This window comes from Diceros bicornis, chromosome 28 (assembly GCF_020826845.1).
Source record: "Diceros bicornis minor isolate mBicDic1 chromosome 28, mDicBic1.mat.cur, whole genome shotgun sequence".
In the NCBI taxonomy this organism is placed as follows: Eukaryota; Metazoa; Chordata; class Mammalia; order Perissodactyla; family Rhinocerotidae; genus Diceros; species Diceros bicornis.
The window spans coordinates 40,801,490-40,827,441 of record NC_080767.1 but is presented as its reverse complement, the minus strand read 5'-3'; the positions used below and the strand labels follow the sequence as shown (position 1 = coordinate 40,827,441).

Genomic DNA, 25,952 nt, shown 5'->3' with positions numbered 1-25,952 from the left:
TTTAAGAAATTGCTGCTAGAAGGAGAACAGCCTTAAAGGATGTCTGAGGGGTGTGTCCCAGCCGGGGGGCTTTGGGCAAGGGACCTAGCCTCAGTTTTCCTGTCTCGAAAATGTGCGTGGCAGGACTGGCCTTAGGAGGTGTGAGGATTCGCCAGGACGATGCACTGGAAAGGCCCATTGGGCTCAGTTTCCGGGACAGCCGGCACCCAGCAGGGGGTGTCTGTGTATGTAGCAAGTGGTCACCACGGGTCACGGTCACGTTCCCTTTCCCCAGACACAGACGCAGTGCACACACTTCAGCTCGCATGCACTCTTGTGCACATGCATGCACACACAAGTGCACACTTGCACCCACACACAGGTACTCACACAGATGAACTTCTGCACGCTCACACCACGAAGTCTTGAAGTCGAGGCTCGCATCTGCTTCCGCAGTGCGTGGTGTCTGGCACAGCGGGTGCCCCGTAAATCCTGTAATGAATCGTGAGCAGCTTCTTGTCCTGCATGTGTGTGTTATGCTTTGTGCTCCGTGGTCGCTGCCTCCCACTCTCTGCCTCGGTTTCCCCATAATCATCTTCAGAGCCTCATGCCTGCTTCCTGCCTGTTGTTTTGAAGATCTATGGAATAACTGTGTCAGAGTTTTAAGGCTGGGAGACAAGTGGGTCCTGTGTGTCTGGAAGAGGCTGGCTGGAACACACGGCAGGACCATGCCCTGGCCTGCTGTGTGACTTTGGCAAGTCACTTGGCCTCTCTGGGCCCTCGTTTCCCCATCTCTGAAATGGATCAGCACTACCGTGAACATGAGTTGTTATTAGTCGTATGGTAACTTCCAGAACAGCAGCATGGAATGAGCACTTTGTAAGCATGATCTCCGTTAAGACCCGCAGCCTCCTGACAAAGCAGACCCTCCTCTGGGTGAGAAGGAAGCTCAGCGAGTGGTTAATAGCTGGTCCCGGGGGCAGCAGAGCGGGGATGTGAGCCGAGCCCTGCTCCTCTCTGAGGCTCTGCACAGGGTACGGCAGCCCTCAGCAAATATTAGCGCACCCTAAATGGCAAATTTCGCATGATAAATACAAACTAGGGACCTAGCCTAAAAAATCTTATGTTGTGCTTTTTTTTTTTTTTTTTTTTTACTAAGATGAAATGTGCTTAGTGAACACTTCTCTCCGTCTACAAAACAGTTCATTACAGTTTTATGATGACTTTCTGGTTTCTGGTGAAATTACAGAGCGTCTCTTTCATCTTCCCCCAGGTCATCTCTGCGGTGTCGAGACTTTCTCTGCACAATGTGGCGCAGAACAAAGGGATCAGGTGAGCTTTCTGGAGCGCAGAGCGTGGGCCCTCCATCTGCCCCGCCACCGCATGCCTTGTCACAGACATTGGGGTTTTAAGCAGATTTCCCCTGCCTGGGTCTTTATCGTGAATTTTCTGCTTGTTGTCAAGTGGCCTATTGGTGGCCGCTGGAAGGGGCGGGGAGGAGAGGGAGCCTTCCGTTCACACCGGGGAAATTGTGTAAGCATGTTACTGATGGCTGCAAAATCTCTTTCGATTTAGGTAATAAGATCAGCAAATTAATCCTTTCACAGATCATTGCCCACCTAAATACACTCTCCACGCATCAGAAGGGGGGAGGCTTTGCCTCGAAGGAGATCGCTGGTGTTTACTCGTCATGACGGGGCCGGAGCAGGCGGACCTGCCCGCGTGGGGGCCGCGGGTCTCTCTGCAGGAGTCTCTCCACTCCCGGGTTTAATTCTGCCTGGATTGCGGAGTTCAGCCTCAGAGAATCCCGTGACTCCCGAGGTCTGGCCTCTCATCTCTGACACATGGATGGGGCACGGGGCAGTGGGGAGGGGGCCGCCCCATGTGAGAACTGGTTGTTGCGGATTCTGACCCACAGATCAGGGGTCAGGGAGACGTCCAAGTGGGACCAGGTTCCAGATTGGGTGGGGACGAGCACGGGAGCTGCCCGTCCTTGAGGTCCCTGGAGGAGGTGGGCCAGCAGGGTGGGAATGAGAGGTTCGGGAGGGCAGAAATAGCCCCGCCTGAAGGCGGAGTGGAGGGGGTCACGCCTGGGTGCAAATGACATGTGAGGGTGGTTGAACGGCGGAGGGGGCTTCACCCTGGTGTTGTCTGTGGGGGTCCCAGGGCCGTGGTGCTGGGTGCATCTGGGCCCACAGCTGCCCCTTGGTGTGTGCTGTTTGCCCAGGAGAGTCACCAGGGCAGATGGAAATGTCAGGGAACCCACTGGGACTTCTTTTGCTGTTGGGGTCTCAGAGGACCTGCTTTGAATTGAGGATTTTTGTTTTTTGTTGTTTTTAATGTCAGACATAGGGTAGGCTGTTTCAAGTGTTTTTAGACTACATATTAAACACCTACAAAAGAATATTTGTGACATGTTTAGGGTATAACGAATAACAATAAGACAACACCCCTGTACCCACCACCCAGCTTACATTCTAGAACATTACTAAGACCTTTGAGGCCCCCAGTTGCATGGGCTGTTTTTCAGTGTAGCTTTTGTGAGGTCTGTCATAGAGATGGTTTACAATGTTTAATCCAAAAAAAGTGTCTCGTTTCTGGATACAAAGACAGTACAGGTGCACCTTAGAGACGTAGTGGGTTTCGTTCCAGACCCCCGTGATAAAGCAAACATCACAATAAAGCCAGTCACATGAATTTTTTGGTTCCCCAATGCATATAAAAGTTATGTTTACACTATACTGTAGACTATTAAGTGTGCAATAGCATTATGTCTGAAAAAACAATGCACCTACCTTAATTGAAAACTTTTTTATTGCTGAGAAATGCTAACCGTTATCTGAGCCGTCAGCGAATCACAATCTTTTTGCTGGTGGAGGGGCTTGTAAAAAACGCCATGTCTTCGCAATAAAGCGAGGTGTGCCTGTATGTGGTTTTTGTTTTTCCGGAAATATCTGTGCGTCCCCCACTAGCCTATGACGACGTGTGTGGTGGTTCTCCCCGCCTCTTTGTGACATATCCGTCATCCTTATGCATATCTACACGTCTACCTGGGCAGGAGTGAAGTTCACGCAGCGGAAGTTAGTCATCGTGTTTGCTCTTTCACGACATACTAGAGTGCGATCGCTTCTCTAAATCCATGAAACCTTCTCCCCGAACCGGGGCTGGTGCTGGGGAGCCCAGTTACATTCCTGGGGCGGACGGGACAGCCTGACTCTGCACTGGCCGCGGTCCTCAGTGGTGTTCCAGGCTCTCCATGCCCCTGCCCTCCCAAGGCCAAGGTTGTTTCCACCCCCCTTCCCCCACAGGCTCTGAGAGCCTCTGTTTCCCTGGGGGACAGCTGGCACTGAGACCGTGCTGGTGGCCTAGAGGGTGGTGAAGAACGTGAGAGCCGGTCCTGCGTCTGTCCCTGTGTGTGTCCTGCCCTCTGATTAGTGTGGAGACCCCTCGAGAGGTACCCTCCCTCCTGGCCTTCTTGCCCCTGTCCCCCAGTCTCCCCTGGGCCCTCCACCCTGATGGCCTGAGCTGCTCCATGATGTGTGTGCTTCACTAGCCGCTCTATCCTGTACGAGCAGAAGCAAACCCCATCAGCCCTCAGGCTGGCAGATGAGACTGGAAACCCACCCTCTTCTCTCTCTGTTCGGGGAACCACCTGGGCAGCACCTGCTCCCCCTTCAGGGGGAGTGAGGACCCCAGCCCTGAAGCCTGCTGCCCCATTAGGAGACGGCGAGCAGAGAGGGGTGACATCTGGGCTGTGGAGTGAGTGAGACCCCTGTCTGAACCCTGCACCTGGTCAGCTGGGGGCCTTATGTGGGAGGTTCTCTCTGAGTCCCTGTAGACACCAACGAGGTGGGATAGACATGGGGGGCTTCTCAGGATTGTTGAGAAGAGGCATGTCAGTCCCTTAGCTCAGGGTTGGCCCACAGAAGGGCTCAAGAAATATTATAGTTGTTTTAATAATGTAACAAAGTGTGTTGGGAGTCCCCAAGACCACCCTCAGGTTTGATGATTTCCTGGAAGGACTCACAGAACTCAGCAAAGCTGTTAGACTCATGGTTACGATTTATTACAGCGAAAGGAGGCAGAGTCAAATTAGCAAGTAGAAAAGGCGCCTGGGGCAGGTCCAGGAGAGACCAGGTGCGTGCTTCCACTTCTCCTCTCTGTGGAGTTATGTGCATAGTGCTTAATTCTCCCAGAACCACATGGGACGGCTCCTTCAAAGGGTTTCCAAGGTCATGTAGACACAGCTGACCACCCGTGCACAGGACCTTAGTCTCCCGCCCCTGCAGAGGCAGAGCTGATACCGTGTGGTCCAAGGCTCCCCTGTAAATCCCTTCAACAGCAGAGACCCTCTGGCGTGGCCCAAGGCCCCAGGGAGATAAAGACACTCTTATCAGGCAGGAGTCCCAAGGACTCCGAGGCTCCCTCCCGGGAGCTGGGCCAGGGCCAGACCTTTCTCTGACGTGCAGGGTGTGGGCACCTCAGGTCTGCTGAGTTAACGCTTTACTGCCCACGGGAGGAGGAGGAAGTGAGGGAAAGGAGGGAGGTGTGTGCAGACGAGAGGAAAGTCGGGGCCTTCTGATCCGTCCGAGAGGCACCATTGCAGAAAGAACCGCCCGTCTGTCACCCCATCTCCTCGCCCTGATCACTGCTTTTCCTTCTGTGCCCTCTCCTCCAGCCTGCATTTCCCCCTCCTCTCTGAGCCCCAATCCAGAACTTTCCAGGGTCTTTTCCCTCTGCGTCCCCTGGGAACAGAACCTCCGTCACTTCACACAGCTCACCCCCTGAGCCCCGGAGACGGGCAGCACACTCCTGCAGCCCCACGCAGCACACAAGTTTGAATAATCTTTCCCTCCCCCACGTACAGGCTGAGGGGTTTTCACAGGTAATTGAATATGTGGGGTCCACCAGGACTTCACAAAACAGTAACTAGCCTCCTCATTTAAGAGTGTCTCATCGTGTTATTAATCAGCAAAAGGTGTTGGTTAACCAAAGCCGGTCCTTTTTTGAAAACCCACAGACCAGCCTGCAGCCCTGAGGAATCTCTTCCACGTTTCTTTCATGCCTGGGTAGGAGCTCAACGTGCTTCTTTTTAAAAAATGATCATTTTTACAACCCTTGTACTTTGCATAATGAGCTGATTTTCCATAAAAGCCCCAATTATACTTCTCAGAGGCTGATGAATTGGAGACTTAATCTAAGAGTCCCTCCCTGCTGCCTGCTGGGGGATCAGAAGAGAGGTGCTGGGGGGAGGTGGTCCATGGCAAGTCATCCAGCTCACCATGTGGGAATGCCAGAGGTGACCCTCCAGACTGAGGGGTGTCCTGTTTGGGGATCATCACAGCTCTGAATGGCTGGGAGGGAGGAGATGGCGAAGGGCAAGATTCTATGACTGAAGCTGAAAGGCGAGGCCGAGGAGCCCTCAGCCCATGAAGGTCTGCTCTGTCAGCCACCTGCTTTCCCAGTGACCTTAGGCAGGGGTGCTCTTGGAGCTTCTGTCTCTTCTTCTGTAGGCTGGGAAAGTTCACCCTGCTGTACAAGGTTTCTGTGAGCCTGTACACTGTGCAGGGTGATGAGTGCAGCACCTGGCACTCAGTGGATGCCCACGGGCTGCTTGGCGAGGTGGTGGGCTGAAAGGTGGCTCCCCAAAATTCATCCACCTCCTAACTCCTGGGCCCTGTGTGGATGTTAATAAGTTTTTATGGATGTAATTTTGCAGGTGTAGTGACGTTTGTAATTACAAGGGAGAGGCAGGAGGATCAGAATCAGAGACAGGAGATGTGATGACAGAGCAGAAGTTGGAGTGATGCGGCCATGAGCCGAGGAATATGGGTGGTCTTAGAAGCTGGAAAGGCAAGGAGCAGATCCTCCCCTGGGGCTTCCAGAGGGAACCAGCCCTGTGGACACCTTGACTGGAGCCCATAAGACCCATTTCAGACTTCTGACCTCCAGAACTGCAGGATGATAAATCCGTGTGGTTTGAGGCGAGCTGTGACAGCAGCAGGAGGAGTGAAGGCAGATGGCATCCTTGCAGGGTCCCCAGGATTAGGCAAGAGGCTCTGCACACACCCGCACTGGGTCCTGTGCTGGGGGTCAGCCCTGGGTCCTCACGGGGCTGCGCACTCCCGGGGGCAGGGACCGGCCTCTGTCTTTGATTAGCAGTCCTGGCCCAGCCCCACCGTCCTCTCTCTTGCTCTTTAACTTTTTATTATATTGAAGTAAAATTCATATAACGTGGAAGTAACCTGTTTAAAGTGTACAATTCAGTAGCATTTGGCACATTCAGAATGTTGTGCAACCACCACCTCTATCCAGGTCCAAAGCATTTCCATACCCCGAAAGGAAACCCTGCACCCATGAAGCAGTCACTCCCGGCTCTCCCGTACCCCTCGCCCTGGCACCCGTCAGTCAGCTTTCTATCTGCAGATTGGCCTAATCTGAACATTTCGTGTAAATAGAATCATACACTATGTGGCCTTTTGTGTCTGGCTTCCTTCACTTAGTGTGACGTTTTCAAGGTTCGTCCATGATGTAGCGTGTGCCAGGCTTTGGTGATGGGATAACGTTCCGTTGTATGCATGGACCACGGTTCGTCATCCATTCGCCTGTTGATGGACACTAGGGATGTTTCCACCCTTTGGCTATTGAGAATCGTGCTGTAGTGAACATTCGTGTCCAGGGGTTTGTTTGAATACCTGGTTTCAATTCTTTCGGGTTGCCTTCTGACATCTGGATTATTTTCTGCCCTAAAAATACACAAGAGTGGACACACAGAAGACACTGGCTCTCCTAGAAAATCAATCCCTGGTCCCCCGCGTGGGCCCGGGCGCTGGAGGCTGAGTCCCCTCCTGGTGTCCACGTCACGGGTGATGGTTATTCCATGACCATTTGTATAATGGTACTCGCTCACCCACAGCTCTCCTTTCCTGGTGGCGGCCCCGGGCCACCTTGTGCTGGGCCGGGTTTCCTGTTTTCTCTGCAAGAACCACCAGGGAGGGCGCTACTCTGCCACTGCATGTGATGCAGAAGCTGCAGCTCAGAGAGGGGAGGGCCCTGCCAGGCCACCAGGTGGGAAGTTGCCGCTACGGCTGGCCCTGCAGCCTCCCTCACCACAGCGGCTCCCGCCTGTTCTTGTCACCCCAAAGTTCTGTTTTTGGTGCTTAGTTTGGGGTTCCTGGGGGTCCTCATGCTGGATCTTTTATTTTCTCCAGTCTGAGTGACCCCAGCCCCATGTGAGAGGGGCTGGGCCACGGTGGCTGTCTTGGCTGACATCTCTCCTCTGGGCCCCGGCAGGCTGCGGGGAGGGTGGACAGGGCGGGGGTCAGGGGCGGGAGAGACTGGACATCCGTTGGCCCCAGCACGCTGGAACTTCCCTTTTCAGTTTGAAGTGAATTCTCAGAGTGTCAGACACACCCGTATCCAAATCCAAGCACAAACAAACATTCTGGACCTGAAGGTGAATGCCTGTCATCTCCGGCTGGCTGCAGAGAGCCTGTTCTTCGGTCTCCCATGTGTCGGGAGAGCTGGCAGTGAGCCTTCACCCCACGTGCTCCCGGGGGTTACAGACCAAAAGACGGAGCAGCCTCAGCAGTCAGTCAGCCTTGTCGCCCGACGGGGTCTCCTGGTTCAGACCCCGATGGGCTCTGTCGTTACTCCTCCAGGGGCCAAGAGCTCACTGGAGCCCAACTCGGGGCCATGAAAGTCCATCCAGATGGTCAGCGGGTGTGCCCTTGACTTCCCACCCCCAGACCTTGTTGTGCCTTCCCGAATCACCTGAAGGAGCGGGATACCTCTGAAGCGAGACGTCTCCATCGGGGGGGCTGCAGGGGGCGTGGAGGGGTCCGGCACTCTGCATTTCTAGGGAGGAGAGCCACAGCTTCCCTCGGTTCTCATCAAGGTGAAGGTCTTGTCAGCTGAGAAGGCCCGGCCTCTTCTCCTTGAGTCTTTCCTGTGTTTGCAGATGTCGGCTGTGGCTCCTGGCGTCCTCTCTCTGAGGCACAGTCCCCACCTCTCCGCATTGTTGCCCATCCAGGCTGACGATGTCCCAGGCTGACGATGTCCCTTTCCCCATCTGGTGCCTCCTGGGTAACTCCAGGTGATTGGCCTATCCACGAGAAAGGAGCTCTGGTGGTTTTATATGCTTAGCAGCTCATTCTGCCAGCAAGACGGTTTTAATCGTCCTGCCTGGTGACATCGAGTGTCCTGGCTACCTGTCCTCGGTGGATCTGCTGTGGGGCGACAGCTGGGCTGTGAGTCCCCAGGCCAGCCTGACTGGAGAGCCTGTGTTCCTCTCCTTCACTGTGATACGGGAGCCGGCCGTGGGAGGGGGGAATCTGAAGACATTAGATTCCTTCCCAGGGGAGGGGCCCCCTTTGACTGGCTGGCTGACGGGGTAGTGGTCCGGCTTCCTGCAACCTGCTGCTGGGCCTGGGCAGCCAGCTCTCTGGTGGGTGGGCTCGCACATGGCTGCCCTGTCCAGCTGGTGCCTGGCCCGGCACGCTGTCCCCCACTTGCACAGGTCAGTAGGAAGCCAGGTGACACTCAGTGAGGCTGGCATCGGGTTGCGGCCCAGAGCTCCAGCCTGCTCAGTCGTCACCTCATTCCCACACTGCTCCCGTGCGGTCTCTTCCCCACATTCGCCTGGGCCCCCGCTTAGGCCTCCAAGCTCAGGCAGAACAAGCCATGTCAGATGGCATGTGTGCGCACGTGTGTGCACGTGTACAGGTTCGTGTGCGTATATGTGTGTGCTTGTGGGTGCGTGTGTGCATGTGTGTGCACGTGCTCGTGTGAGCACACGCCCGCGTCTCTTTTCTTCGCTCTGCACTGTGAGCTCCTGGAGGGCAGGCCCGGGTCTCGCTCGTTTCTGCATCCTGGTATCTCCTTGTACATCAGCGTGCTGACAACTGAGTCTGAACGTAGGGATCACACCAGCTAGGGCGGCAGGTGCCCAGAGTGTTCCAGATCCTTCTTGGGGACTCAGTTGCAGGTTCTAGAGGGAATGGTGCTCCTCATGGTGCTGGCAGCGGTGGCAGGGAGGGTGCTCGGCCGTCCTGGCGGGAAGTGTTGGAGGAGGGAGTCAGGGCAGGGGAGCGGGGGCAGTCTGGCCTCATCAGTTTCGTTTCTTTTGGTTTAAGGAGCTGATGTGGCGCCAGGTCCGGTGACGGGGCTGTCACTGGATGGGGGCGCTTCGTGCAGGGAGGGGGCGCAGGTTGTGTGGGCTGGGCCTAGTGCGAGGGTGCAGACGTAGATGTGGCTGTGCTCAGCCCGTCCTGCCCCACGCTGGCCTTGCAGGCGTGTGTCACACAGAACCCCTGGGAGTGGCTGCTGGCTGGCAGGCCTCAGAGTGTGGAGGGGCCAAGGTGGGGCAGCCTTGATGAGGCTGTAGGGACAGGGCCAGCGGGAGAGAATGACGACTGCAGCGAGGCTGCTGGAGTCCCCCTCCATTCACCTCACAAGCGACAGCAGCCCGACCTCCTGCGCCTGTGCAGGGCCCCCGCCCGGGGCTGGGCCGGGCGTCCAGGTCTGTTGCTCCAAGACTCCTGCCCCCTCTTGTCTGAGAATCCTCTCCCCTCCCTTGGTGATGGTGATCCACACTGGGGAGGAGGGGCGGCCCTGGGGCAGAGGGGAGAACCCAGCGCTGACCTTGGCGGCACTAAGGCCACGTCCTTTCGCACTGGCCACCAGGACGGAGCTCCCAGGGAGCATCATGGAGGCTTCGAACCTTTCCCAGTGTCCAGGGCCTGCAGTGTCCTTCCCTGGACACCTGGGACCTGGCCACTGTCGGTGAACGGGGTTGTTGTTAGGGCTGAGTGGGGGAGCCTGGCGAGGTGCTTAGACAGGCCTGGCGTGGGGAGGTGCTTGACAGACAGTGGCCAGTCGACTTCAGTGAGGCCAGCTCCACCCTGCACATTGGGAGGGGCCGCCTCCTCTCATCCTTCACCCTCACTGAACAGAATTCCTAGGGGTCGCTGTGCGTGCTTCTCCCTGCCGCCAGCATTGGGGGCGTGAGAGCTGGAAAGAGTCACATTTGTTCAGAAGTGTGTTAACTGGCCGCTTCGTGCTGGGACGGCGGGGGGCTAATTCATGCTGCGGACGGTCAAGAGACGCGGGATGGCAGCCTGGCAGGAGGGGCGTGGACAGCCAGCTGGAGCTCTCACAGCAGCGCGGGGGTCTGCCTCGTCTTCTGTAAAAGACAAAATGCAGCTAAATTTCTCTCTTTGCTGCTCTCTTTATAGTCGTTGTCAGGTGGACTTGCTCGTGCTGTCAGTTTGCCCCCAGAGCTGATCTAATGGATTATTATTACTGTTTCCTCCCTTTCCTCACTCGCTCCCTCCCATCCACCCACCTGCCTGCCTGCCTGTCCTTCTGTCCATACAACCGACTATCCACCATCCATTCATCCACCCATCATCTGTGCATTTATACATCCACCCATCCATCTGTCTGTCTGTCTATCCTTCCACCCACCTATCCATCCATTCATCCACCCATCATCTCTGCATTTATACATCCACCCATTCGTCTGTCTGTCTGTCCTTCCACCCACCTATCCATCCATCCATCCATCCATCCATCCATCATCTGTGCACTTATACATCTACCCATCCAGTTGTCTGTCCGTCTGTCCTTCTACTCATCCATCCATCCACCCATCTGTCTATGCATTCTTCCAGCCACCCATCGCGTATCCACTTACCCATCCATCCACCCATCCATCCACTCATCTGTCCTTCCGTGCTTCCATCCATCCACTGTCCTTCCATCCATCCTCTCTCTGCCCTATGTCACGTGAGCGTCAGTTGGTTGGTGGCTAGTGTGGTGCTGTAAAGCGATTAAGGTCACAGCCTCTGTGGTCCGGCAGTGATAAGGTTGGGACCTGTCTGCTGCCCAGCACAGAGTAGCCACTCAACAGTGCTTTATAACGGAGCGGGGTGGACCAAGGAGTGACCTGGCTGACTTGGGTGGCGGCGAGATGCTGGGTCAGTGCCCTCACCCCCTGAGCCTCGATGGCCTCGTCAGTTAAGTGGGGTCACAGTTGTAACTCCCTCCTGGGTTGTTGTGAGGATTCAAGACAACATCCTCGAAGTTCTCATCCCGTGCCCGGCACGGAGTAGGTCCAAAGCTAAGAGACAGGAGGAGCCGCCTCTCAGTGCCTCAGTTTCCCCATGTGCCAATGGGGGGCTCTGCCAGCACCCACTGGGTAGGCTGTGAGGGTTACAGCAGAAAGTGCATGAGTTTCCCGATTCCTGACTCCGCAGTGGCGGACCATGGGCTCCGTTTGCGGAGGAGCTCAACGGTGCCTGAGCCGCAGAGCCCAGGGTCGTGGTTCTGCCCAAGGTGCTTTTGAAGACGTTAGGGGTACTGTGCATCTGGGGGCGCGTGTCTGCTCCAGTCTGCAGCTCACCAGCATCACACCAGCCCCCTGGCCTCCTCGGGGCAGCTTGGGTGCCCAAATTCCAAATCATGGTAGGGGAGTTGTCACGGGTGCCCACATTGGCCTGTCCTCACTGAAAGATGTCCCCCGTGCCAAGATGAGAGAATCGCTTTATGATGAAAACCCCCGAGCACGAGCTGCCTGGTGGGCCGAGAACTTGTCTGCGCTGGGCAGTGGGACGGGAAACAAAGGGGCGTTGAGTCCTGACACGTGTTGCCGTGACCCTCGAAGACTCACAAGTCTCCTGGGCCACATGCCAGACCCTTTGCCCAGGCCTCACAGTCTGGAACATTTATGCAGGAAGGGCCCTTCATCGCCTCCTTTTGCACATGGGGAAACTGAGGCCCAGAGGGCGTCACTTTCCTAAGGTCCCGGGCAGGTGGTGACCGGGCCCAGGGAGTTAGCAGCCATGCATTCATTCATTCCTTCATTCATTCTGCTGGTGCCTGGCGATGCCGGGCCCTGGGCCAGGTGCTGGGATCCAGTGGGAACTGGTCACTATCGGGTGGGGTGATGGACACTGGACCCCTGGCCGTGTGCAGGTGAACGCACGGTAGCTACACGCAGGGCAGGCATGCTGAGGGGGAACCCAGAGGCTCAGGGTTGAGGGCCGGCCCGAGAGACTCGGGTCCCGGCTGCTGTGATTATCAGCAGGTTTCTTGGCTCTGAGCCTGTTTCTTGGTCTCTGAAAGGGAGGTTCACGGTGGTCTGATGGTCAGAGGTCATGGTGAGGGCCCAGGGCCGGGGTGGAGCAGGGGCCGCCAAGAGCAGCCCCGAGCGCTGATTCTCAAGGCAAGGCCTGAGGATGCTGCGTCCCAGCCCCTGGCTCTCCACAGAGCGCCCAGGCAAGGGTAGGGGTGGCGGGCTGCATGTGGCTTCAAGGAGACATGCCCTCCAAACCTGTGCACGTGAGCTTATTGGGAAAAGGGTCCTGGCAGATGTAATTCAATCAGATCCCCAGGTGAGATCATCCTGATTACCCAGGTGGGCCTTAAATCCAATGGCAAGTGTCCTTGTAAGAGATGCGGAGGAGAGACACGGGGAGGAGGGGAGAGGCCGTGTGGACATGGAGCAGAGACTGGAGGGATGTGACCACGAGCCAAGGAGCGCCTGGGGCCCCCAGGAGCGGGGTGAGGCAGGAAGGCGGCTCCTCTGGAGCCTCCCATGGCCCTGCCACACCTGGATTTGGGATTTCTGGCCTCCAGCATCGAGAATGAACTTCTGTTGTTGTCAGCTGCCCAGTTTGTGGGACTTGGTCGTTGGCGGCCCCAGGACCCTAACATGATGGGGACATGGGTTTTGCTGGGCATTGAGCTCTGGGGCAAGGACCAGATGGGGGTCCCTCAGGCTCGGCATGCCTGTGTGTGGAGGTGTGAAGCTGCACTTCCTGGAAGCTGACCAACACCCCCAAGAGCCCTACCCCAAGCCCTTCCTCAGCCCGTGCCGCCCCGAGACCAGAATGCCGAGGGGGAGTGCAGCAGCTGGCAGGGGAGTTGGGGTTCAGAGGCCGCCTCCAGTTAGCAAGGACTGGAGGGTGGGCCTCCTCCTTCTACTGGTGCCCTGTCCCAATAGCACTCAGTGTTGGGGGCGGGAAGAATGTCCACGTGCACTGGGCCAGAGCCTTCTCAGAGCCTCTAGGGAGCAAAGACGGCTTCACTCTGTAACAAGCAAAACAATCAAAGGCAGCCTCTTCAGCAAATATCACCATTAAAAATTCATCAAGCAGCTGGGTAACATTACCGGCTCGTTTTCAGAGGCCAAGGAGAAAAGTCTTGTCATGTTTTGCAGTGGGATTTGTACATATGCAGGAAGGATGTGAGGGCGTTAAAAATGCCCCTGGAACAGAATGGGACACCCCGGCACAGCCGGCGATGGGGGATGTGGCCTGTCGTCAGCAGGGCCCCCCAGCCCAGCTCTGGGGTGAGGCCAGCTCTGCTCTCTACAGCCCTGAGCTCTGCTCCCAACTGTGGCCGATGGGGAGGGACCTGCCCAAGTCTTGCCCTTGGCAAGAGGCGGGTGGAACAAGTGACTTAGGGACATGGCGAGATGCAGCATCGTGTGGAAAGAAGCTGCCTTCAGGTGCTTTGGGTGCACCCAGTTCCGTGCACAGACAGCCCTCGGACAAGCCTGAGTCCCTCTCGTCTCGTCACTGGAAGAGGGGCAGTCTTCTTACTGTTTATTATTGAACAGTCCAATTATTTAGTGATAAAGGGCCAGTCCTCCGAATGTCGCTGTGCTGTCCTCACCGTGGCTCTCCTCTGCGCTGGCTGCTTCTGTTGCTCAGGGTGGACCAGGTTCTGCGGTGGCAACAAATAGCCGCTGCGTCTCGGTGACCTATAGCAGCGAACGTGTGTATGGCTGTGTTCTGCTCCATTACTTGTCCCCAGGGCCAGGCTGACAGTCAGCCTCCAGCGGGAACAGACTCTGCCCTGTTGGTGAAGACAGGATGTTCAGTGACAGGCCCTCACCCCTGGGAGTGGGGACTATTGTTATCCCTATTGTACAGAGGAGGAAACTGAGGCTGGGAGGCTGAGGGGCTCGCCCGAAGTCACGCGTTGAGGGAGTGGTGGAGCCGACCTCAAACACAGGCCCCCACGGTGATGTCTGGTTCTCGGCAGGTGAGCCGAGTGAGCCCGGAGCCGGCCTGTCGCCCACAGCTGTCTCCCTCACCTCCTGCTCAGCCCATAGCGATACGCGGCTCCGCGCTCAGGACTCGGGTTCCCGCCGGGCCGCCCCGCCACCACGTGGCCTCGTTACCCAGCGCGCAGCGGTATGTGACAGGAGAGAAAGGAGTCTTGGAATTGACTGTCTGGCTTTTTTCGTTACCTTCCTATTCTCTGTTCTGATCTTTCCTTCTTCAATTTTTATTCATTCATTTATTTAATTTTTAATTATTTTTAACACTCATGAGCCCGCCAATCAACTGAAGAACTAGAATATTCTAGCTCTCAGGGCACAAGGAAATATCACTACCCATGCCCTCCCTGGTCCTGGCCCCTGGCGGCCCCATCCGGAAGGATCCGCCGTCCAGAGTTTAGGTTCATTGTCTCCTTGCTCTTGTTGAATTAGCTTTATTGTTTATTTTTTATTTATTTTTTTTGGTGAGGAAGATTGGCCTTGAGCTAACATCTGTTGCCAATCCTCCTCTTTTTGCTGAGGAAGACTGGCCCTGGGCTAACATCTGTGCCTATCTTCCTCTACTTTATATGGGACGCCGCCACAGCATGGCTTGATGAGCAGTGCATCGGTCCGCGCCCGGGATTTGAACCTGGAAACTTGGGCTGCCAAAGCAGAGCACGCGAACTTAACCACCACACCACCGGGCCAGCCCCTAGCTTTATTGTATTTTGTGTGTAGTTTTGTTTAGTCTTCATTGTTTTGGACCTTTGATAAAGGGTCAGTCAGGGGCCAGTCACTTGTTCTGCTCACTGTCGTGTGATTAGTGCGGCTCGTGGCGTGTGGCTCTGTGTCTGGGTTGGCCCTCCCGGAGCTGCCGTCCCCTTCTGTCCCCCCACCTATTCCCATCCCCCCATCACAGCAGCAGCGACCACGCGTGCGGCTGGGCACTTCCCATGGTTAGCTCACTGAGTGCTCCCCTGGACCCTGGAGGCGGGAGTTTCAGCCTCACTTTGCAGAGGAGGAGGCTGAGGCCCTGAGAGGGCACCTCTTGCCCACGGTCACCAGCTGGTGGGTGGTGGAGCTGGGACTCCACCCCCCTGTCCTCAGGTGGGAGTCAACTGGGGATCCCAGGGCCCCGGGCCCAGCGTTGACCCAGGCACAGATCCACTGCCCAGGGCGTCTCCGGGCCCTTCCAGCCTCTGGCCTCTGGGGCTGGGGACACTGGCCTCAGGCCTCACCTGCTGACTTTGAGGCAGGTAAGGCTCCATATCCCCTTTGGGGTCACTGAGGGGGGAGACCGAGGCAGGCCTCTATCCCGCCCAGCTCTGGAGCTGCTCATAGTGGAGATGCTGTTCTGGCTTTGGCCTGGTCCCCAGTGGGGTTGGTGGCTGCTGAAAGCTGGGTTTTCTGCCATCTGGTGAATTCCGTTCTTGGACCCTCCCTTCCTTGAGCACTCACGGGGCCCTGCACACCACTCCAGCTTAGAAATGTGGCTGGCAGTCTGGGAGCAGGGTTTGGATGGAATAGGGGTCCGGCCATGCCCCTCCCAGGAGGGCAGCCGGCGGCACCAGTGGTTCTGATTAAAGCTGAGGCCTGGAGCCCGGCCCCAAGGCTTGGCTGGGCCCTCGGCCCTACAGACTCCAAGGTGAGGAATCACAGGCCCGGACAGCTGGCCCTCACCCAGCCCAGCCCGCCCAGGCCGCCTTCAGACCCAGGGCTGGCGCCATCCAGCAGGGCTGAGGTCCAGTCCTCCACTCGGAAGTAGCCAAGCTGGACTCCCCCAGTGCATGGTGGGAGAGCTGCAGTCCTGCCCTTGTCCTCATGTGCCCAGAGTGGCCCGGTGCCGGAACACTCCAGCATGCACTTCTCCCCTCTCGTCCTGGCCTGTCACTCGTCATGTGCACCTACTATGTGTTGCCCTCTCCCAGGCCCCCAGCTTCAGGGGGACAAGTCAGAGGGTGGTGCGGCAGAGGGACGGGGTGGGGGCGGGAGTGGAGGCACTCAGATGCGATGGTCAGTGGGCCTCGCAGAGGAGGCGACGTCCATTCAGGCTGACCCCTGAGGAGTGAGCAGAGCCATGTGGGCAGATCTGGGGCCTTGGAGGCACAGGCAGAGGCTCTGGGAGAGATGCTTGGGTTCCTGCGGATGGAGAGGGGCGAGGGGCAGGAGTACAAGGGACGGGATGAGAAGGAGACCCTTTTGGGAAGGGTGGGCATAGAAGGGATAGAAGGGGGTCTCCACTCTCTCTGAGTGTGAGGGGAAGCCCTGGGGGTTTCAGTAGGGCAGTGGCCTCTGAGATTTTGTCCAAAACCCTCCTCTGGCCCCGTGTGGACTACAGGGGCTCCAGGATGGAGGCCAGGACTGGTGAGGGCATCGGGGAGGGAGTGATGGAGGCTTGGGGGAGGGGGCTGTAGAGGGAGGGGAGCGGGGTCCCATAGGCAACAGGAGGTGCTGGAGGGTGCAGGGAGCGACACCTCAGACCCTGTGTGTGGTCAGTCCCATGGAATGACCAGGAGCTGCTGCCAGAGACATGGCCAGACGCCTGGGCAGGGGTGGCAGGGCTCCTTCTTGGGAGCAGTCCTGGCTCCAAGCCCTGCTCTGCCACTTCCTGGCTGGTCTCCTCGGGCTACTTTCTTCACCTTTCTGAGCCTTGGTGTCCTCTTTGTGACGTGACAGTAGCCCCCGTCTTGTGGGCGGTTGTCATGCCTGACTGGGGGAAACCTGAGGACACCCCCTATTCTGAAGGCCCTCCCTGCCCCCTCACTTGTGAATCAGGGGGACGGCTTGAGTTTCCCATGTCTCCTTTCAGCTGGGTGGGTATGGCCCCACCCCAACCCTGGACCCCGGCCAGCGGGTGGAGGCTTGACCAGACTGACCCCGGACTGACCCCATCTCTGGGCAGTAGGTACGTGATGGGGTCTGGCCAGAGCCCCCCCAGAAAGCTGACCTGCTTCTCTAACCAGGACCCACAGGTCAGCCTTCCATCTGGAGCGCCATCCATCTCAGCTCCGCCAGAGAGAACACTGTGATGGGTTAGTGATGCCTGCCGCGGCCGGGGTGGGCAGCGTAGGAGTGACCACAGGCAGGCGTTGGTTTGCCCTCCCTGTGATGGTGGCTCCCTGGGGGCCACGGGCTGACCCTTCATTTCACAGCAGGGGGCAGGACAGTTGGGAGAAGGGAGAAGACCACCTCCACCTCCGTGTCACCCCCGTCCCCCGCCACCATTTGTCCTTGGAGGTGTGAGAGCACGGCTCAGAGAGGGGAGGGGTCTTGCCTGAGGTCCCACAGCGACCTGGTTGTCCCACAGAACCCCCAGCCGGTCCCTCCCCCCAGATCCCCACCTGTGTCCCAGCTCTGCTGTGTTTGCTGGAAGATCTGCTTTCCTAACACAGTGACTTGGGCTTGCTGCACGGTCTCCTCCAGCAGGCCTCATCCAGGGCAGCAGCATGCCGTTAACACCCGCAGGGTGAATGAACGTTGCCATTTCTTTCTCCTGACTCACACCACGGTGCCTGCCGGGGCATGAGCTCAGACTAGCCGCTGTGGTCTGTGTCCCAGCGCCGCCCCGACTGTGTGATCAAGAGCAGAGTGAGGGTCGGGAGGCGGCCCGAGCCCTGCACTGCCCCCACTGGCCTCCCTGGACCCAGGGGGTCACTTCAGGAGCAAATGGCTATGGACGTGGAAAAGGAGGAAAGGGAAGAGTCTTTATTTCCAGGAGCTGCTGGAGTGTTCCAGGGTGGGGTGGTCAGTCCATGGTCAGAGCTGCCCTGGTGGGGAGCCGTTGGGGGCATTAGAAGCGCTCTCAGGGCTCGAGCCTGTCGAGCCCCGGGCCAGGGCTCCAGAACCTCGGGCAGAGCCACCCCATTTCCTCCTCGGGCATCAGGCCTGTCGCCTTCCATCCCTGTGCTACAGTTTCCTCGTCTGTCTGCCCCATCCGCCTCTCCCAGCCCAGCACATCTGAGCTTGGGCACGGTTCCCCGGGTCAAGGCTAGGGGGACATCTGGGGGCTCTGGCCCATCAGGGACCAGGTTGGAAACCTTCTGTGTGGAGAGTGTGCTGCGTTTCTCTAACCAGGACCCACAGGTCCAGGCAGAAAGGGGATGCATGGAGGCCTTTGCCAAGAGGCTAGAAGAGAAGCTGTGCTCGCAGAGGGTCGCGCAGGCTGTGGCTCTGGGACACCCCCCTGCTGGCTTCTCCCTGCTCCCGTGCAGGCTGGTGACGAGCTCTGTGTCACTTCCCCATTCCCCGATGGCTGTGTCCCAAGCATTCCGTCTGGGCAGGGCCCTGGCAGGCTGCAGAGATTTCCTGCCAAGCCCGGGCAGGTGTCCCCTGGGAAGAGGCCAAGAGGGCCCGGAAGGAAAAGGAAAGTGGCTGCAGGAGGCTGGGCCCTGCTCGTTGGGGGAGGACGGCCCTACCGACCCACCGGCCTTTCCGCTCCAAACCTCTTTCGTTCCGAGAAGTGGGCTGGAAAATCAAAAATACATTCAGCTTCATAGCTGCTGAGAAGTGGCGTTCCTCCGTGATCAGCAGCAGCTCCGGGCCCTCCCTCCTCGGACAGCAGGCTGCAGGGGAACAGACCATTCTTTCCCTACCCTGGGGTCAGAGTGTCTTCCTGTGCCTCGCTGGGGTTCTGGAAGCAAGGGCAGAAACTGCCTGGCTGGGATTTGGGGGGTCTCTCGAGTTTCTCCTCTGGGGGGAGTGCTTGCCGTCTCCCCCAGCCACCTCGGAGCCGGCTGCACCTTCCCCCTGGCCCCCACCTCTGCTGGACCTGCCTCGGCAAGCATCAGAGGTCACTGCTGGGGGCCCGGGCAGTGGCTTCAGCTCGATGTCCCTGCCTTCCGGACCCCCACCACATGGAGACAGAGACCCTCCCACCTCTACACTGACTTTGGTTTAAGAGGCTGGTGGTGGCATCTGGGCCAGCCCATCAGTCAACTTGTCCCCCACCCCATCAGACTCGTGCCCTTCCTAGCTCGTAGGCCTCCTCCCTGCATCCCAGCCACACTGAGCCCGTGCATCCCCCAGTGTGCAGGGCATGTTCACCTCTGCCTGGGCTGCCTCCTCCAGCCCTAAATCATGACCACGTCCACCGTCACCCCCACCTCCACCTCCTGACGTGCCAGGCCTGTGCGAGGCATGTCCACGCTGCATCTCATGAAGCTTCACAAGATGCTGGGAGGCGGGGGGGTTTATCCCCATCTTACAGATGAGTTAACTGAGGCTGGGGGCTCAGGTCCCTGGGCAAGCTCAAAGGCTAGGAAGCTGTGTGGCCCATTCTAACCCCCATCTGTCTGATACGGGGCTGGAACTCCCAACTCAAAATTAGACTTTGCTCTCCACATCAGCTCCCTGCCGCCTCCTGTGGGAAGCCCTCTTGGTTTCCCCTGGTTCTCCATCCACCTTTTCTCCTCCTGCTCTCTGTGCCCTTGTGGCCGTCCCTGCACCCTTCAGCCTGGTGTGGCCTTCGTGATGGGTGTGAGTCCCCCTCATCTCTGACACAGGGTGTAGCCTGAGCTGGGTGTGGGCGTGGGTGGGGTGACACGGCCTGGCGCTGCCTCCGATGGATGGCGGTCTGCGCTGGGTGGGGTGGCGGGCTGAGAAGAGAAGAGAGATCCGTTGTCTTGTTTTGACAGTTGGGCTCTTTAGCAGGAGAAACGTTTTTAATAAGCGGAACCCTGGTGTTTCAAGGACTCCCCGCCAATTATCAGGCGGCACCCGGTGACTCCTCCAATAATTAACGGGTCTGCCGGGTCCTCCAGGCTGTGGTTCTCGATGTGCCTTTACAGTTGGCCTGGCTGCCATCTCCCTTGCAAACTGGTGCCCCAGAGGGATGGGATTCCCCATCCCTGAGTGTGGGCTCCCCCGGCCCCTCCCGCCCCCACCGGCCTCTTCCCTCTCACTGGCCCCTGGTCATACCTGGTGAGATGAGGCCAAATCTGATGGTGTCACGGTGCCGGGACCTCCCACCACCCCACCGCATCTAATTCTGAGGCTGGTTTCAGAATAGGAAACTGAGGCCTGGCCGTGGGAAGTGACCCGTCGAGTGTCACGGGTCGTGTCACCGCGTAAATTGAAGCGCTCTTGTCTGCCACGTGCAGGACTGGGGTGGCCAACTTGTCCCCATGTTAGCGCTGGGATTCCCGCGCCCCAGGAAACGCCCTGGTCCCGGGCAGACCGGAGGGCGGTCACCCCTGCAGGACAGGTGCTGGGTGCTGGGCACCCCCAGGCCTCTGGGACTGTGGGCTGGTCTCGCCCTCCAGGAGGTGAACCCGGGCCCTGCCCCTACCCCTTGTCTCGGCTGCACCAGGCCGGCCAAGGAGGACAGAGGCATCTGCTGATGCGGCCACCCCATGAAGCTGCCGTAGACACGGGCCTCGGGGGCCACACTCCAGAGAGTGATTTCTGTGAGTTGGAATCGGCTTTCTTCCCTGCACACGCCAAGTCAAGGAGGAGAAGTTAAGGGGTGTCTCAAGCCTGGATGTCTTTCGTCTGAAACGCTCATAGAATGTGGGAAAATAAACACTGTGTGCTGGTTTCTCTGAATGTCTCCATGTTCTGAGCAGCTGAGTCGGAGCCAAGCACTGACATGCAGCTTCTGACGTCCCGAATAGGAGCATTCGTTTCTGGGTGCTGTTCTTCCTGGGGCGAGGAGAAGGAGCTCAGCAAGGGGGGTCGGGAGGCCTGGTGATGATGTGGCCCTGCGTGCCCCAGGGTGGGGCTGGGGGAGCCCGGGCCAGGGGCACTTTCCCGTCGTAGTGAAGCCCAGGGTGGGCCCGCTGGGGCTGGCCCTAGGACTCAGCACCTGGAGATCTGCTCTGGTGGTGGCAGGTGGACTCCTGGGGCGAGCCCCCCAGAGGGGAAGGAAGGTGGCCCACGCTGTCACATACAGGACACTCACTGGGTGGAGGGACCTGTGTGTGTTGTCTCACTGGATCTTAACAGTTACTGCTACCCCTATTCTGCAGTTGGGGAAACTGAGGCTCAGCTGGAGAGAGTGCCCTGCTCAGAGTGACACAGCAAGCCCGCAGCAGAGCCAGGATTTGATTCTGGGTCTGTTGCCTACAGAGGCCTTGCTCCTTGCTCTCCCCACAAGGCCTCCCCTAAAATGAAGGGGGTAGCGGTGCTGGGCCTCTGTTTTGGCTTCCTGCCAGCACTCGTTTTCCAGGGTGTGGGGGATGGAGCCCCGGGGCGGCAGTCCAGGTCCTGGGCAGGGCCATCTGCAGACCTGCCACGTGCTGGGGGGGGGTGGTCTGCGGTGGAGGACCCCCTAGGGAAGTGGCCTGGGAGCTGCCACGTAGCCCTGCCTGGTGGAGCGCTGGATTAGATTTAATAATGCAGAGGAGGCCGCTCAGACGCCGGGCAGGGTCGCGAGCCCGAGCTGGGTCTGAAGTGCGTGAAGAGTCAGGGAGAGATGCATCGGCTCGGAGCGCAGCGCCCGGCGTGCTCTCCCGTCAGCTGGTGCCTGTGAAACACTAAATCAGAGCTGACAAGCCGCTCGTGTTTCGCACGGAACCCTGCCTTCCAGGTCCCACAGCCCTCACCGAAGCACAGTTAGACGCAAAGCTAACTGGTCCTCCCCCCTAGGATCCAGAGACCCGGAACCTGCCTTGCAAGGAGGGTGCCTGGGTTCGGAGGTCCTCTCTTTGGCCACTTCGGTCTATGTCCTATAAGCCAAATCAGGCTGCCCACTGCTCAGGGTCTCCCAAGAAAGCAAACCCAGACATTCCCCATCCAGCTGAGCTCCTGGGGTCCCAGCTGGCATGGACCTGTTTAGCATCTTCAGGTCCAAGACCCCCGGGGCATCTGGCCTGACCCGCTTCCAGACCATGTACCCTTTCCCCGTGCAGCTGTAGGCACAATCACACCCATGGGCACTTCACAGTGGCTGTAGTTTTTAGCAGATTCTCGAAGTCCTGAGGGCAAGGACCAAGCCCGATTTATTGGTTTCAGAGTAGGGTTCAGGCTGCGCCCTCTCCCTGAAGCAGTGACACACGGCAGCCCCAAGGTCCAGCTCAGAGCGGGCGCCCAGTACGTATGTGTGGAGTGAACGAAGGAGAAGGAAGGAGTGATTTGAAAGCAGGAGTTGTGCCCTCCTCTGTTCTGTATTCAGGGTTCGGGTTCGGGCACCTCCTTAGGATGCCCTCTTTTTGGGTCTTCTTCCTCAAGCTGGTGACCTCTCTTGCCCCCGGTGCTGAGACTGGGGTTGTCCTGCCCAGATACAGCCTCACTGGCCGTAGCAGCTGGACGCTGAACTTGACCTTGTGGGGGGAGGCGTGCTGTGTGTGTGTGTGGGGCTCCTTGAGAAGCAGTGTGCAGGCCTCTCACCACCACCCCCAGCCCCCCGGGAGGACGGGCTGCTGGGGGAGCTTGGTGGGGTGGGCTAGACGCCGCCTGGCCCGTGGGCCTTTTTGGGAATTTCTCAGCACTGGGCGGCTTTTCTGCTTCCGGCCCGGGCATCCCCTTAATTCCCTCGGTGGCGCCAGTGAGAAACCTGGCTTCCCAGCAGCCAGGCATGAGGAAGTGCGTCCTCAGGAAGGGTCTGATGGGTAAGAGGAACCCAGCCCCCCGGGGACCTGGAGGACCTCGCACCCGTGCTTAACCCACGGTCATTTCTGTGCACACAGTTTTACTGCACTTGCTTCTCATCCCCTCCTCTTTTAAAGAGCAGATTAACTCCACCAGTTAACGTCTGGATGTTTTGTTGAGCCAGGGAAGGGGAAATTGGCTGGTGGATGCAGCACCGTGGGGCCTGGATGATAAACTGGTGCCTGAAACAGGAGAGGTGGAGCCAGGCCTTGTTGCAAAGTGACCACAGAGTCACACCTGCTCCAGCCCCTCGGGGCTTTAGGTTACAGCTGGAATGTGGCCCCAGAAACTGCTCATACTCCCTCCGTGCAAGTGTGTCTCCCCAGTGTTAAATCGGGGTCAGTGTTGTAAAGTCACAACTCAGGGTGACTTGAACGCCTCTGTGTGATTTCTCATAAGCTCTTCCTAAAGACGCTTCCTCGTATCTAATTCAGAGCTGCCATTTGTTGTTGTTTCAGGGGGAAGGAATAGCTTGAGAATATCTGCCATCCATCCATCTGTCCACCCATCCATTCCTCAACTAATCCAGCCACCCGCCCACCTGTCCTCTTGGCCACCCGTCCATCCTTCCTCCCCGCTCTCCCAGCCACTCACTGATCTCATCCGTCCATCAACCCACAAATCCAGCCTCTCCCACCCACCTGTCCGTCCTTCCTTCCTTCCATCCATCCTTCCATCCATCCGTCCATCCATCCATCCTTCCATCTTTCCATCCATCCATCCATCCTTCCATCCTTCCTTCCGTCCATCCATCTATCCACCATCCACCCATTCATGCCTTTCTAGTGCCAGGGACTGCTAGGTGGAAATGGACCCAGTCTGAGAGGTGGTCAAGTCTTCCCACTGAGTGGGGCTTGAATTGAGTCTTGAAGGATACTAGAACTTGGGTGAACGGGGTGGGGCAGGGGACTGAAGGCAGGGGAAGAGCAAATCTAAATGGAGCACATGAAATAAAATTACTTTGGTCTTGAGTGTAGTCCCAGAGTGGTGACCTGTTTTCAACATATTTAAAAAGATAGCACCCTGCCCCGCTTGCCTTAGCAGGCCTCTATCCCTCCGCACCCTGACCCTGTGGATTCCTCTGCTCTGGGAAGGGCCTGAGCCTTCCACGAGGGTGTGGAGGCAAGAAGGACCTTAGGGACGCTCCCATCGACAATCTTTTATACAAAAGGACATCACCGTCCAGGTTGTCCAGCGAGTCCCTGGCAGAGTGGTCCGGATAAACCCTCCCAAGGGACTTTAGAGCAAAGGCTGGCACTTGAAAGAATCACCTGGTAGCTTATGGAAACCCAGATTCCTGGGCCCCACCCTCGGCGATCCTGATCCAGTGGGTCTGGGGAGGCCTGAGAGTGGGCATGGCTGTCGAGGCCCCAGGAGTGCTGATGCTGCCTGTTGGGCCCTCGGGAGGACAGTTGGAGGAGGAGGACCCCGGACCTTGGGCGGTGCTGGTAGAGGAGGTCGGGTTTGTCTCCAAATCCCCTGCCCATGTTAATGAGGCCAGACCAGGCCCAGGTGTGAGCAGAGGGGCTCTTCCTACCAGAGAGAGTGGGGTGCAAACAACGGGCGGGGCCGTGCAGCCGGACGCCATATTTTCAGCTGCAGTGATGGCTTGTGCTCTGGTTCAAACAAACAAACACACTATGTTCATTGTAGAAAAGTTGGGAAATAGAGAAAAATAATGTATCCTGAATCCCCTGGAAGTCATACCGTCAGATTTTTGGAGTGTTTGTGCACGTGCGTGCATGTAGGGCCTTATACCTTTTAATTCTTTAAACAGCTGAGAATGTTCTACCTCCAAATCTGTGTGCTGGAGCATCTCCCACGTCAGTAAACGTTCTTGAGGGGTGTGCTGCTCGTGGCGCAGTCTTGGTCAGACGGGCCGCTTGGTGTGCACCCAGCCTCCTGCCCAGGCTTGCTCTCACGCGGCACCACGGTGACTTCCTCACGAAATGTGGGTGCAGAGTGGGTTTCTAGAAGTGGAGCAGCCGTCCTGTACCGGCTCAGACTCCTCAGGGGCAGTGGTGACTCTTGTGTGCTGGCCTTCACCCGCCCTGTGTTAGCGTTTGAACAAGGTCGCGGCCCCACAGTGCTTCGGCAAGTTTTCTGCTGTCTTCTCCGCTCTCCACATGCTGCACCCGAAAGCTTCAATACTTGGCCATCGTGTCATTTTATACACAGCATCCTTTTGTAGGATATGGGTTGGTTTTTAAATTTTTGATTCATAGATGAGGAAACCGTTTTTATAGTGAGTAGGATTATTGATTACATTTTTCCTGATTATGGAACTAACACCATTCGTCGTTCAAAATTTGGAGAAAACAGAAATGGCTGGCGAGCAGGTTGGAGAGGGAGATGGCCAGATCTGAGCGAGGGTGGTTGGCGTGGGGGCGGGGACAGTGGGAAGCCTGTCCTGGCAGTGGGTCTCATGCTGAAACGGAGGAAACACTCTACCTCTGGGGTCCCGCGGCCACATCTCAGCCTGGCCTGAGCCTTCCCGGCACTTTCTGTGGTCACTTGGGTGTGGGCCGGAACCTTTAGCAGTGGGGGTCAGTTAAGGAAGGAGAGCTCAGCTCCTCAGCCCTCATCCCGTCAACCACGAGAGATGAAGGGCAGTGAGGGGCCCTCCCCTGCTGACGGCAGGGTATTGTGACGGCCTGCAGCTCTCCCTGTGACCTGAAGACACACGGCTGTGCTCCTCCCTTCTCGCTGCATGATGCCCAGTGGACGATGCTGTTGTCATGGTGATGGGAGGAAGGAGGGGAGAGCTGCAGGGAGGAGAGAGCCCACCCACAGAGAGGTCAAGCTGGGCCACGCTGTCCCCTTGGACACAGGCTACTTCCATGAAACCACAGGGGATGGGGGCCACTGGTCTGGTGGGTCTGCCTTGGGGACTTCAGACCCAGGGTCGTGGCAGGTCTGTGACAGAGTCAGGCAGGACCCAGGCCTCCAGGACCTGGCTCAGTGGCCCCCCGGGGCCCCCACCTCATGATGCACAGGCCCCGAGCCTTGGAGCCTTGGTAGTGGAAGCTGCGGGGAGCAGGCCCCACCACCCCGCTTTGCCCTGCTGAGCAAATGTCAGCCTGACCCCTCGAGGAAGCCCCCAGCCAGGCTCTCCTGCGAGATCCTGAGGAACAGGTTCCCTGCCAGAGCAGGCACCACTGGGCTGCAGGGAGATGCATGGTTTAGTTAAAGGGGCATTTCATCTCCCCAGGGGTTAGATTGGGCCTAGAGCTTTTGAAGGAGCTGGCCACCCCTGCTCCTTGCGGCATTTCCTCTGCTCTCCCGCCTCGTCCTCCCTCCTGGGGAGGTGCCTGGCATGGGCGGTTAACCTGAC

The 25,952-nt window shown here is 57.9% G+C and overlaps 1 protein-coding gene across 2 annotated transcripts in view; it reads left to right on the top strand.

The window, feature by feature from the left end:
* Positions 1-25,952, top strand: part of VAV2 (vav guanine nucleotide exchange factor 2) — a 193,300-nt gene that overhangs the window by 100,502 nt on the left and 66,846 nt on the right. For both annotated transcript variants that reach the window (XM_058524427.1, XM_058524428.1), the window contains exon 3: positions 1,253-1,311. In XM_058524427.1, coding sequence (XP_058380410.1) covers positions 1,253-1,311 — 59 coding nt within the window. The remainder of the gene's footprint in view (positions 1-1,252; positions 1,312-25,952) is intronic.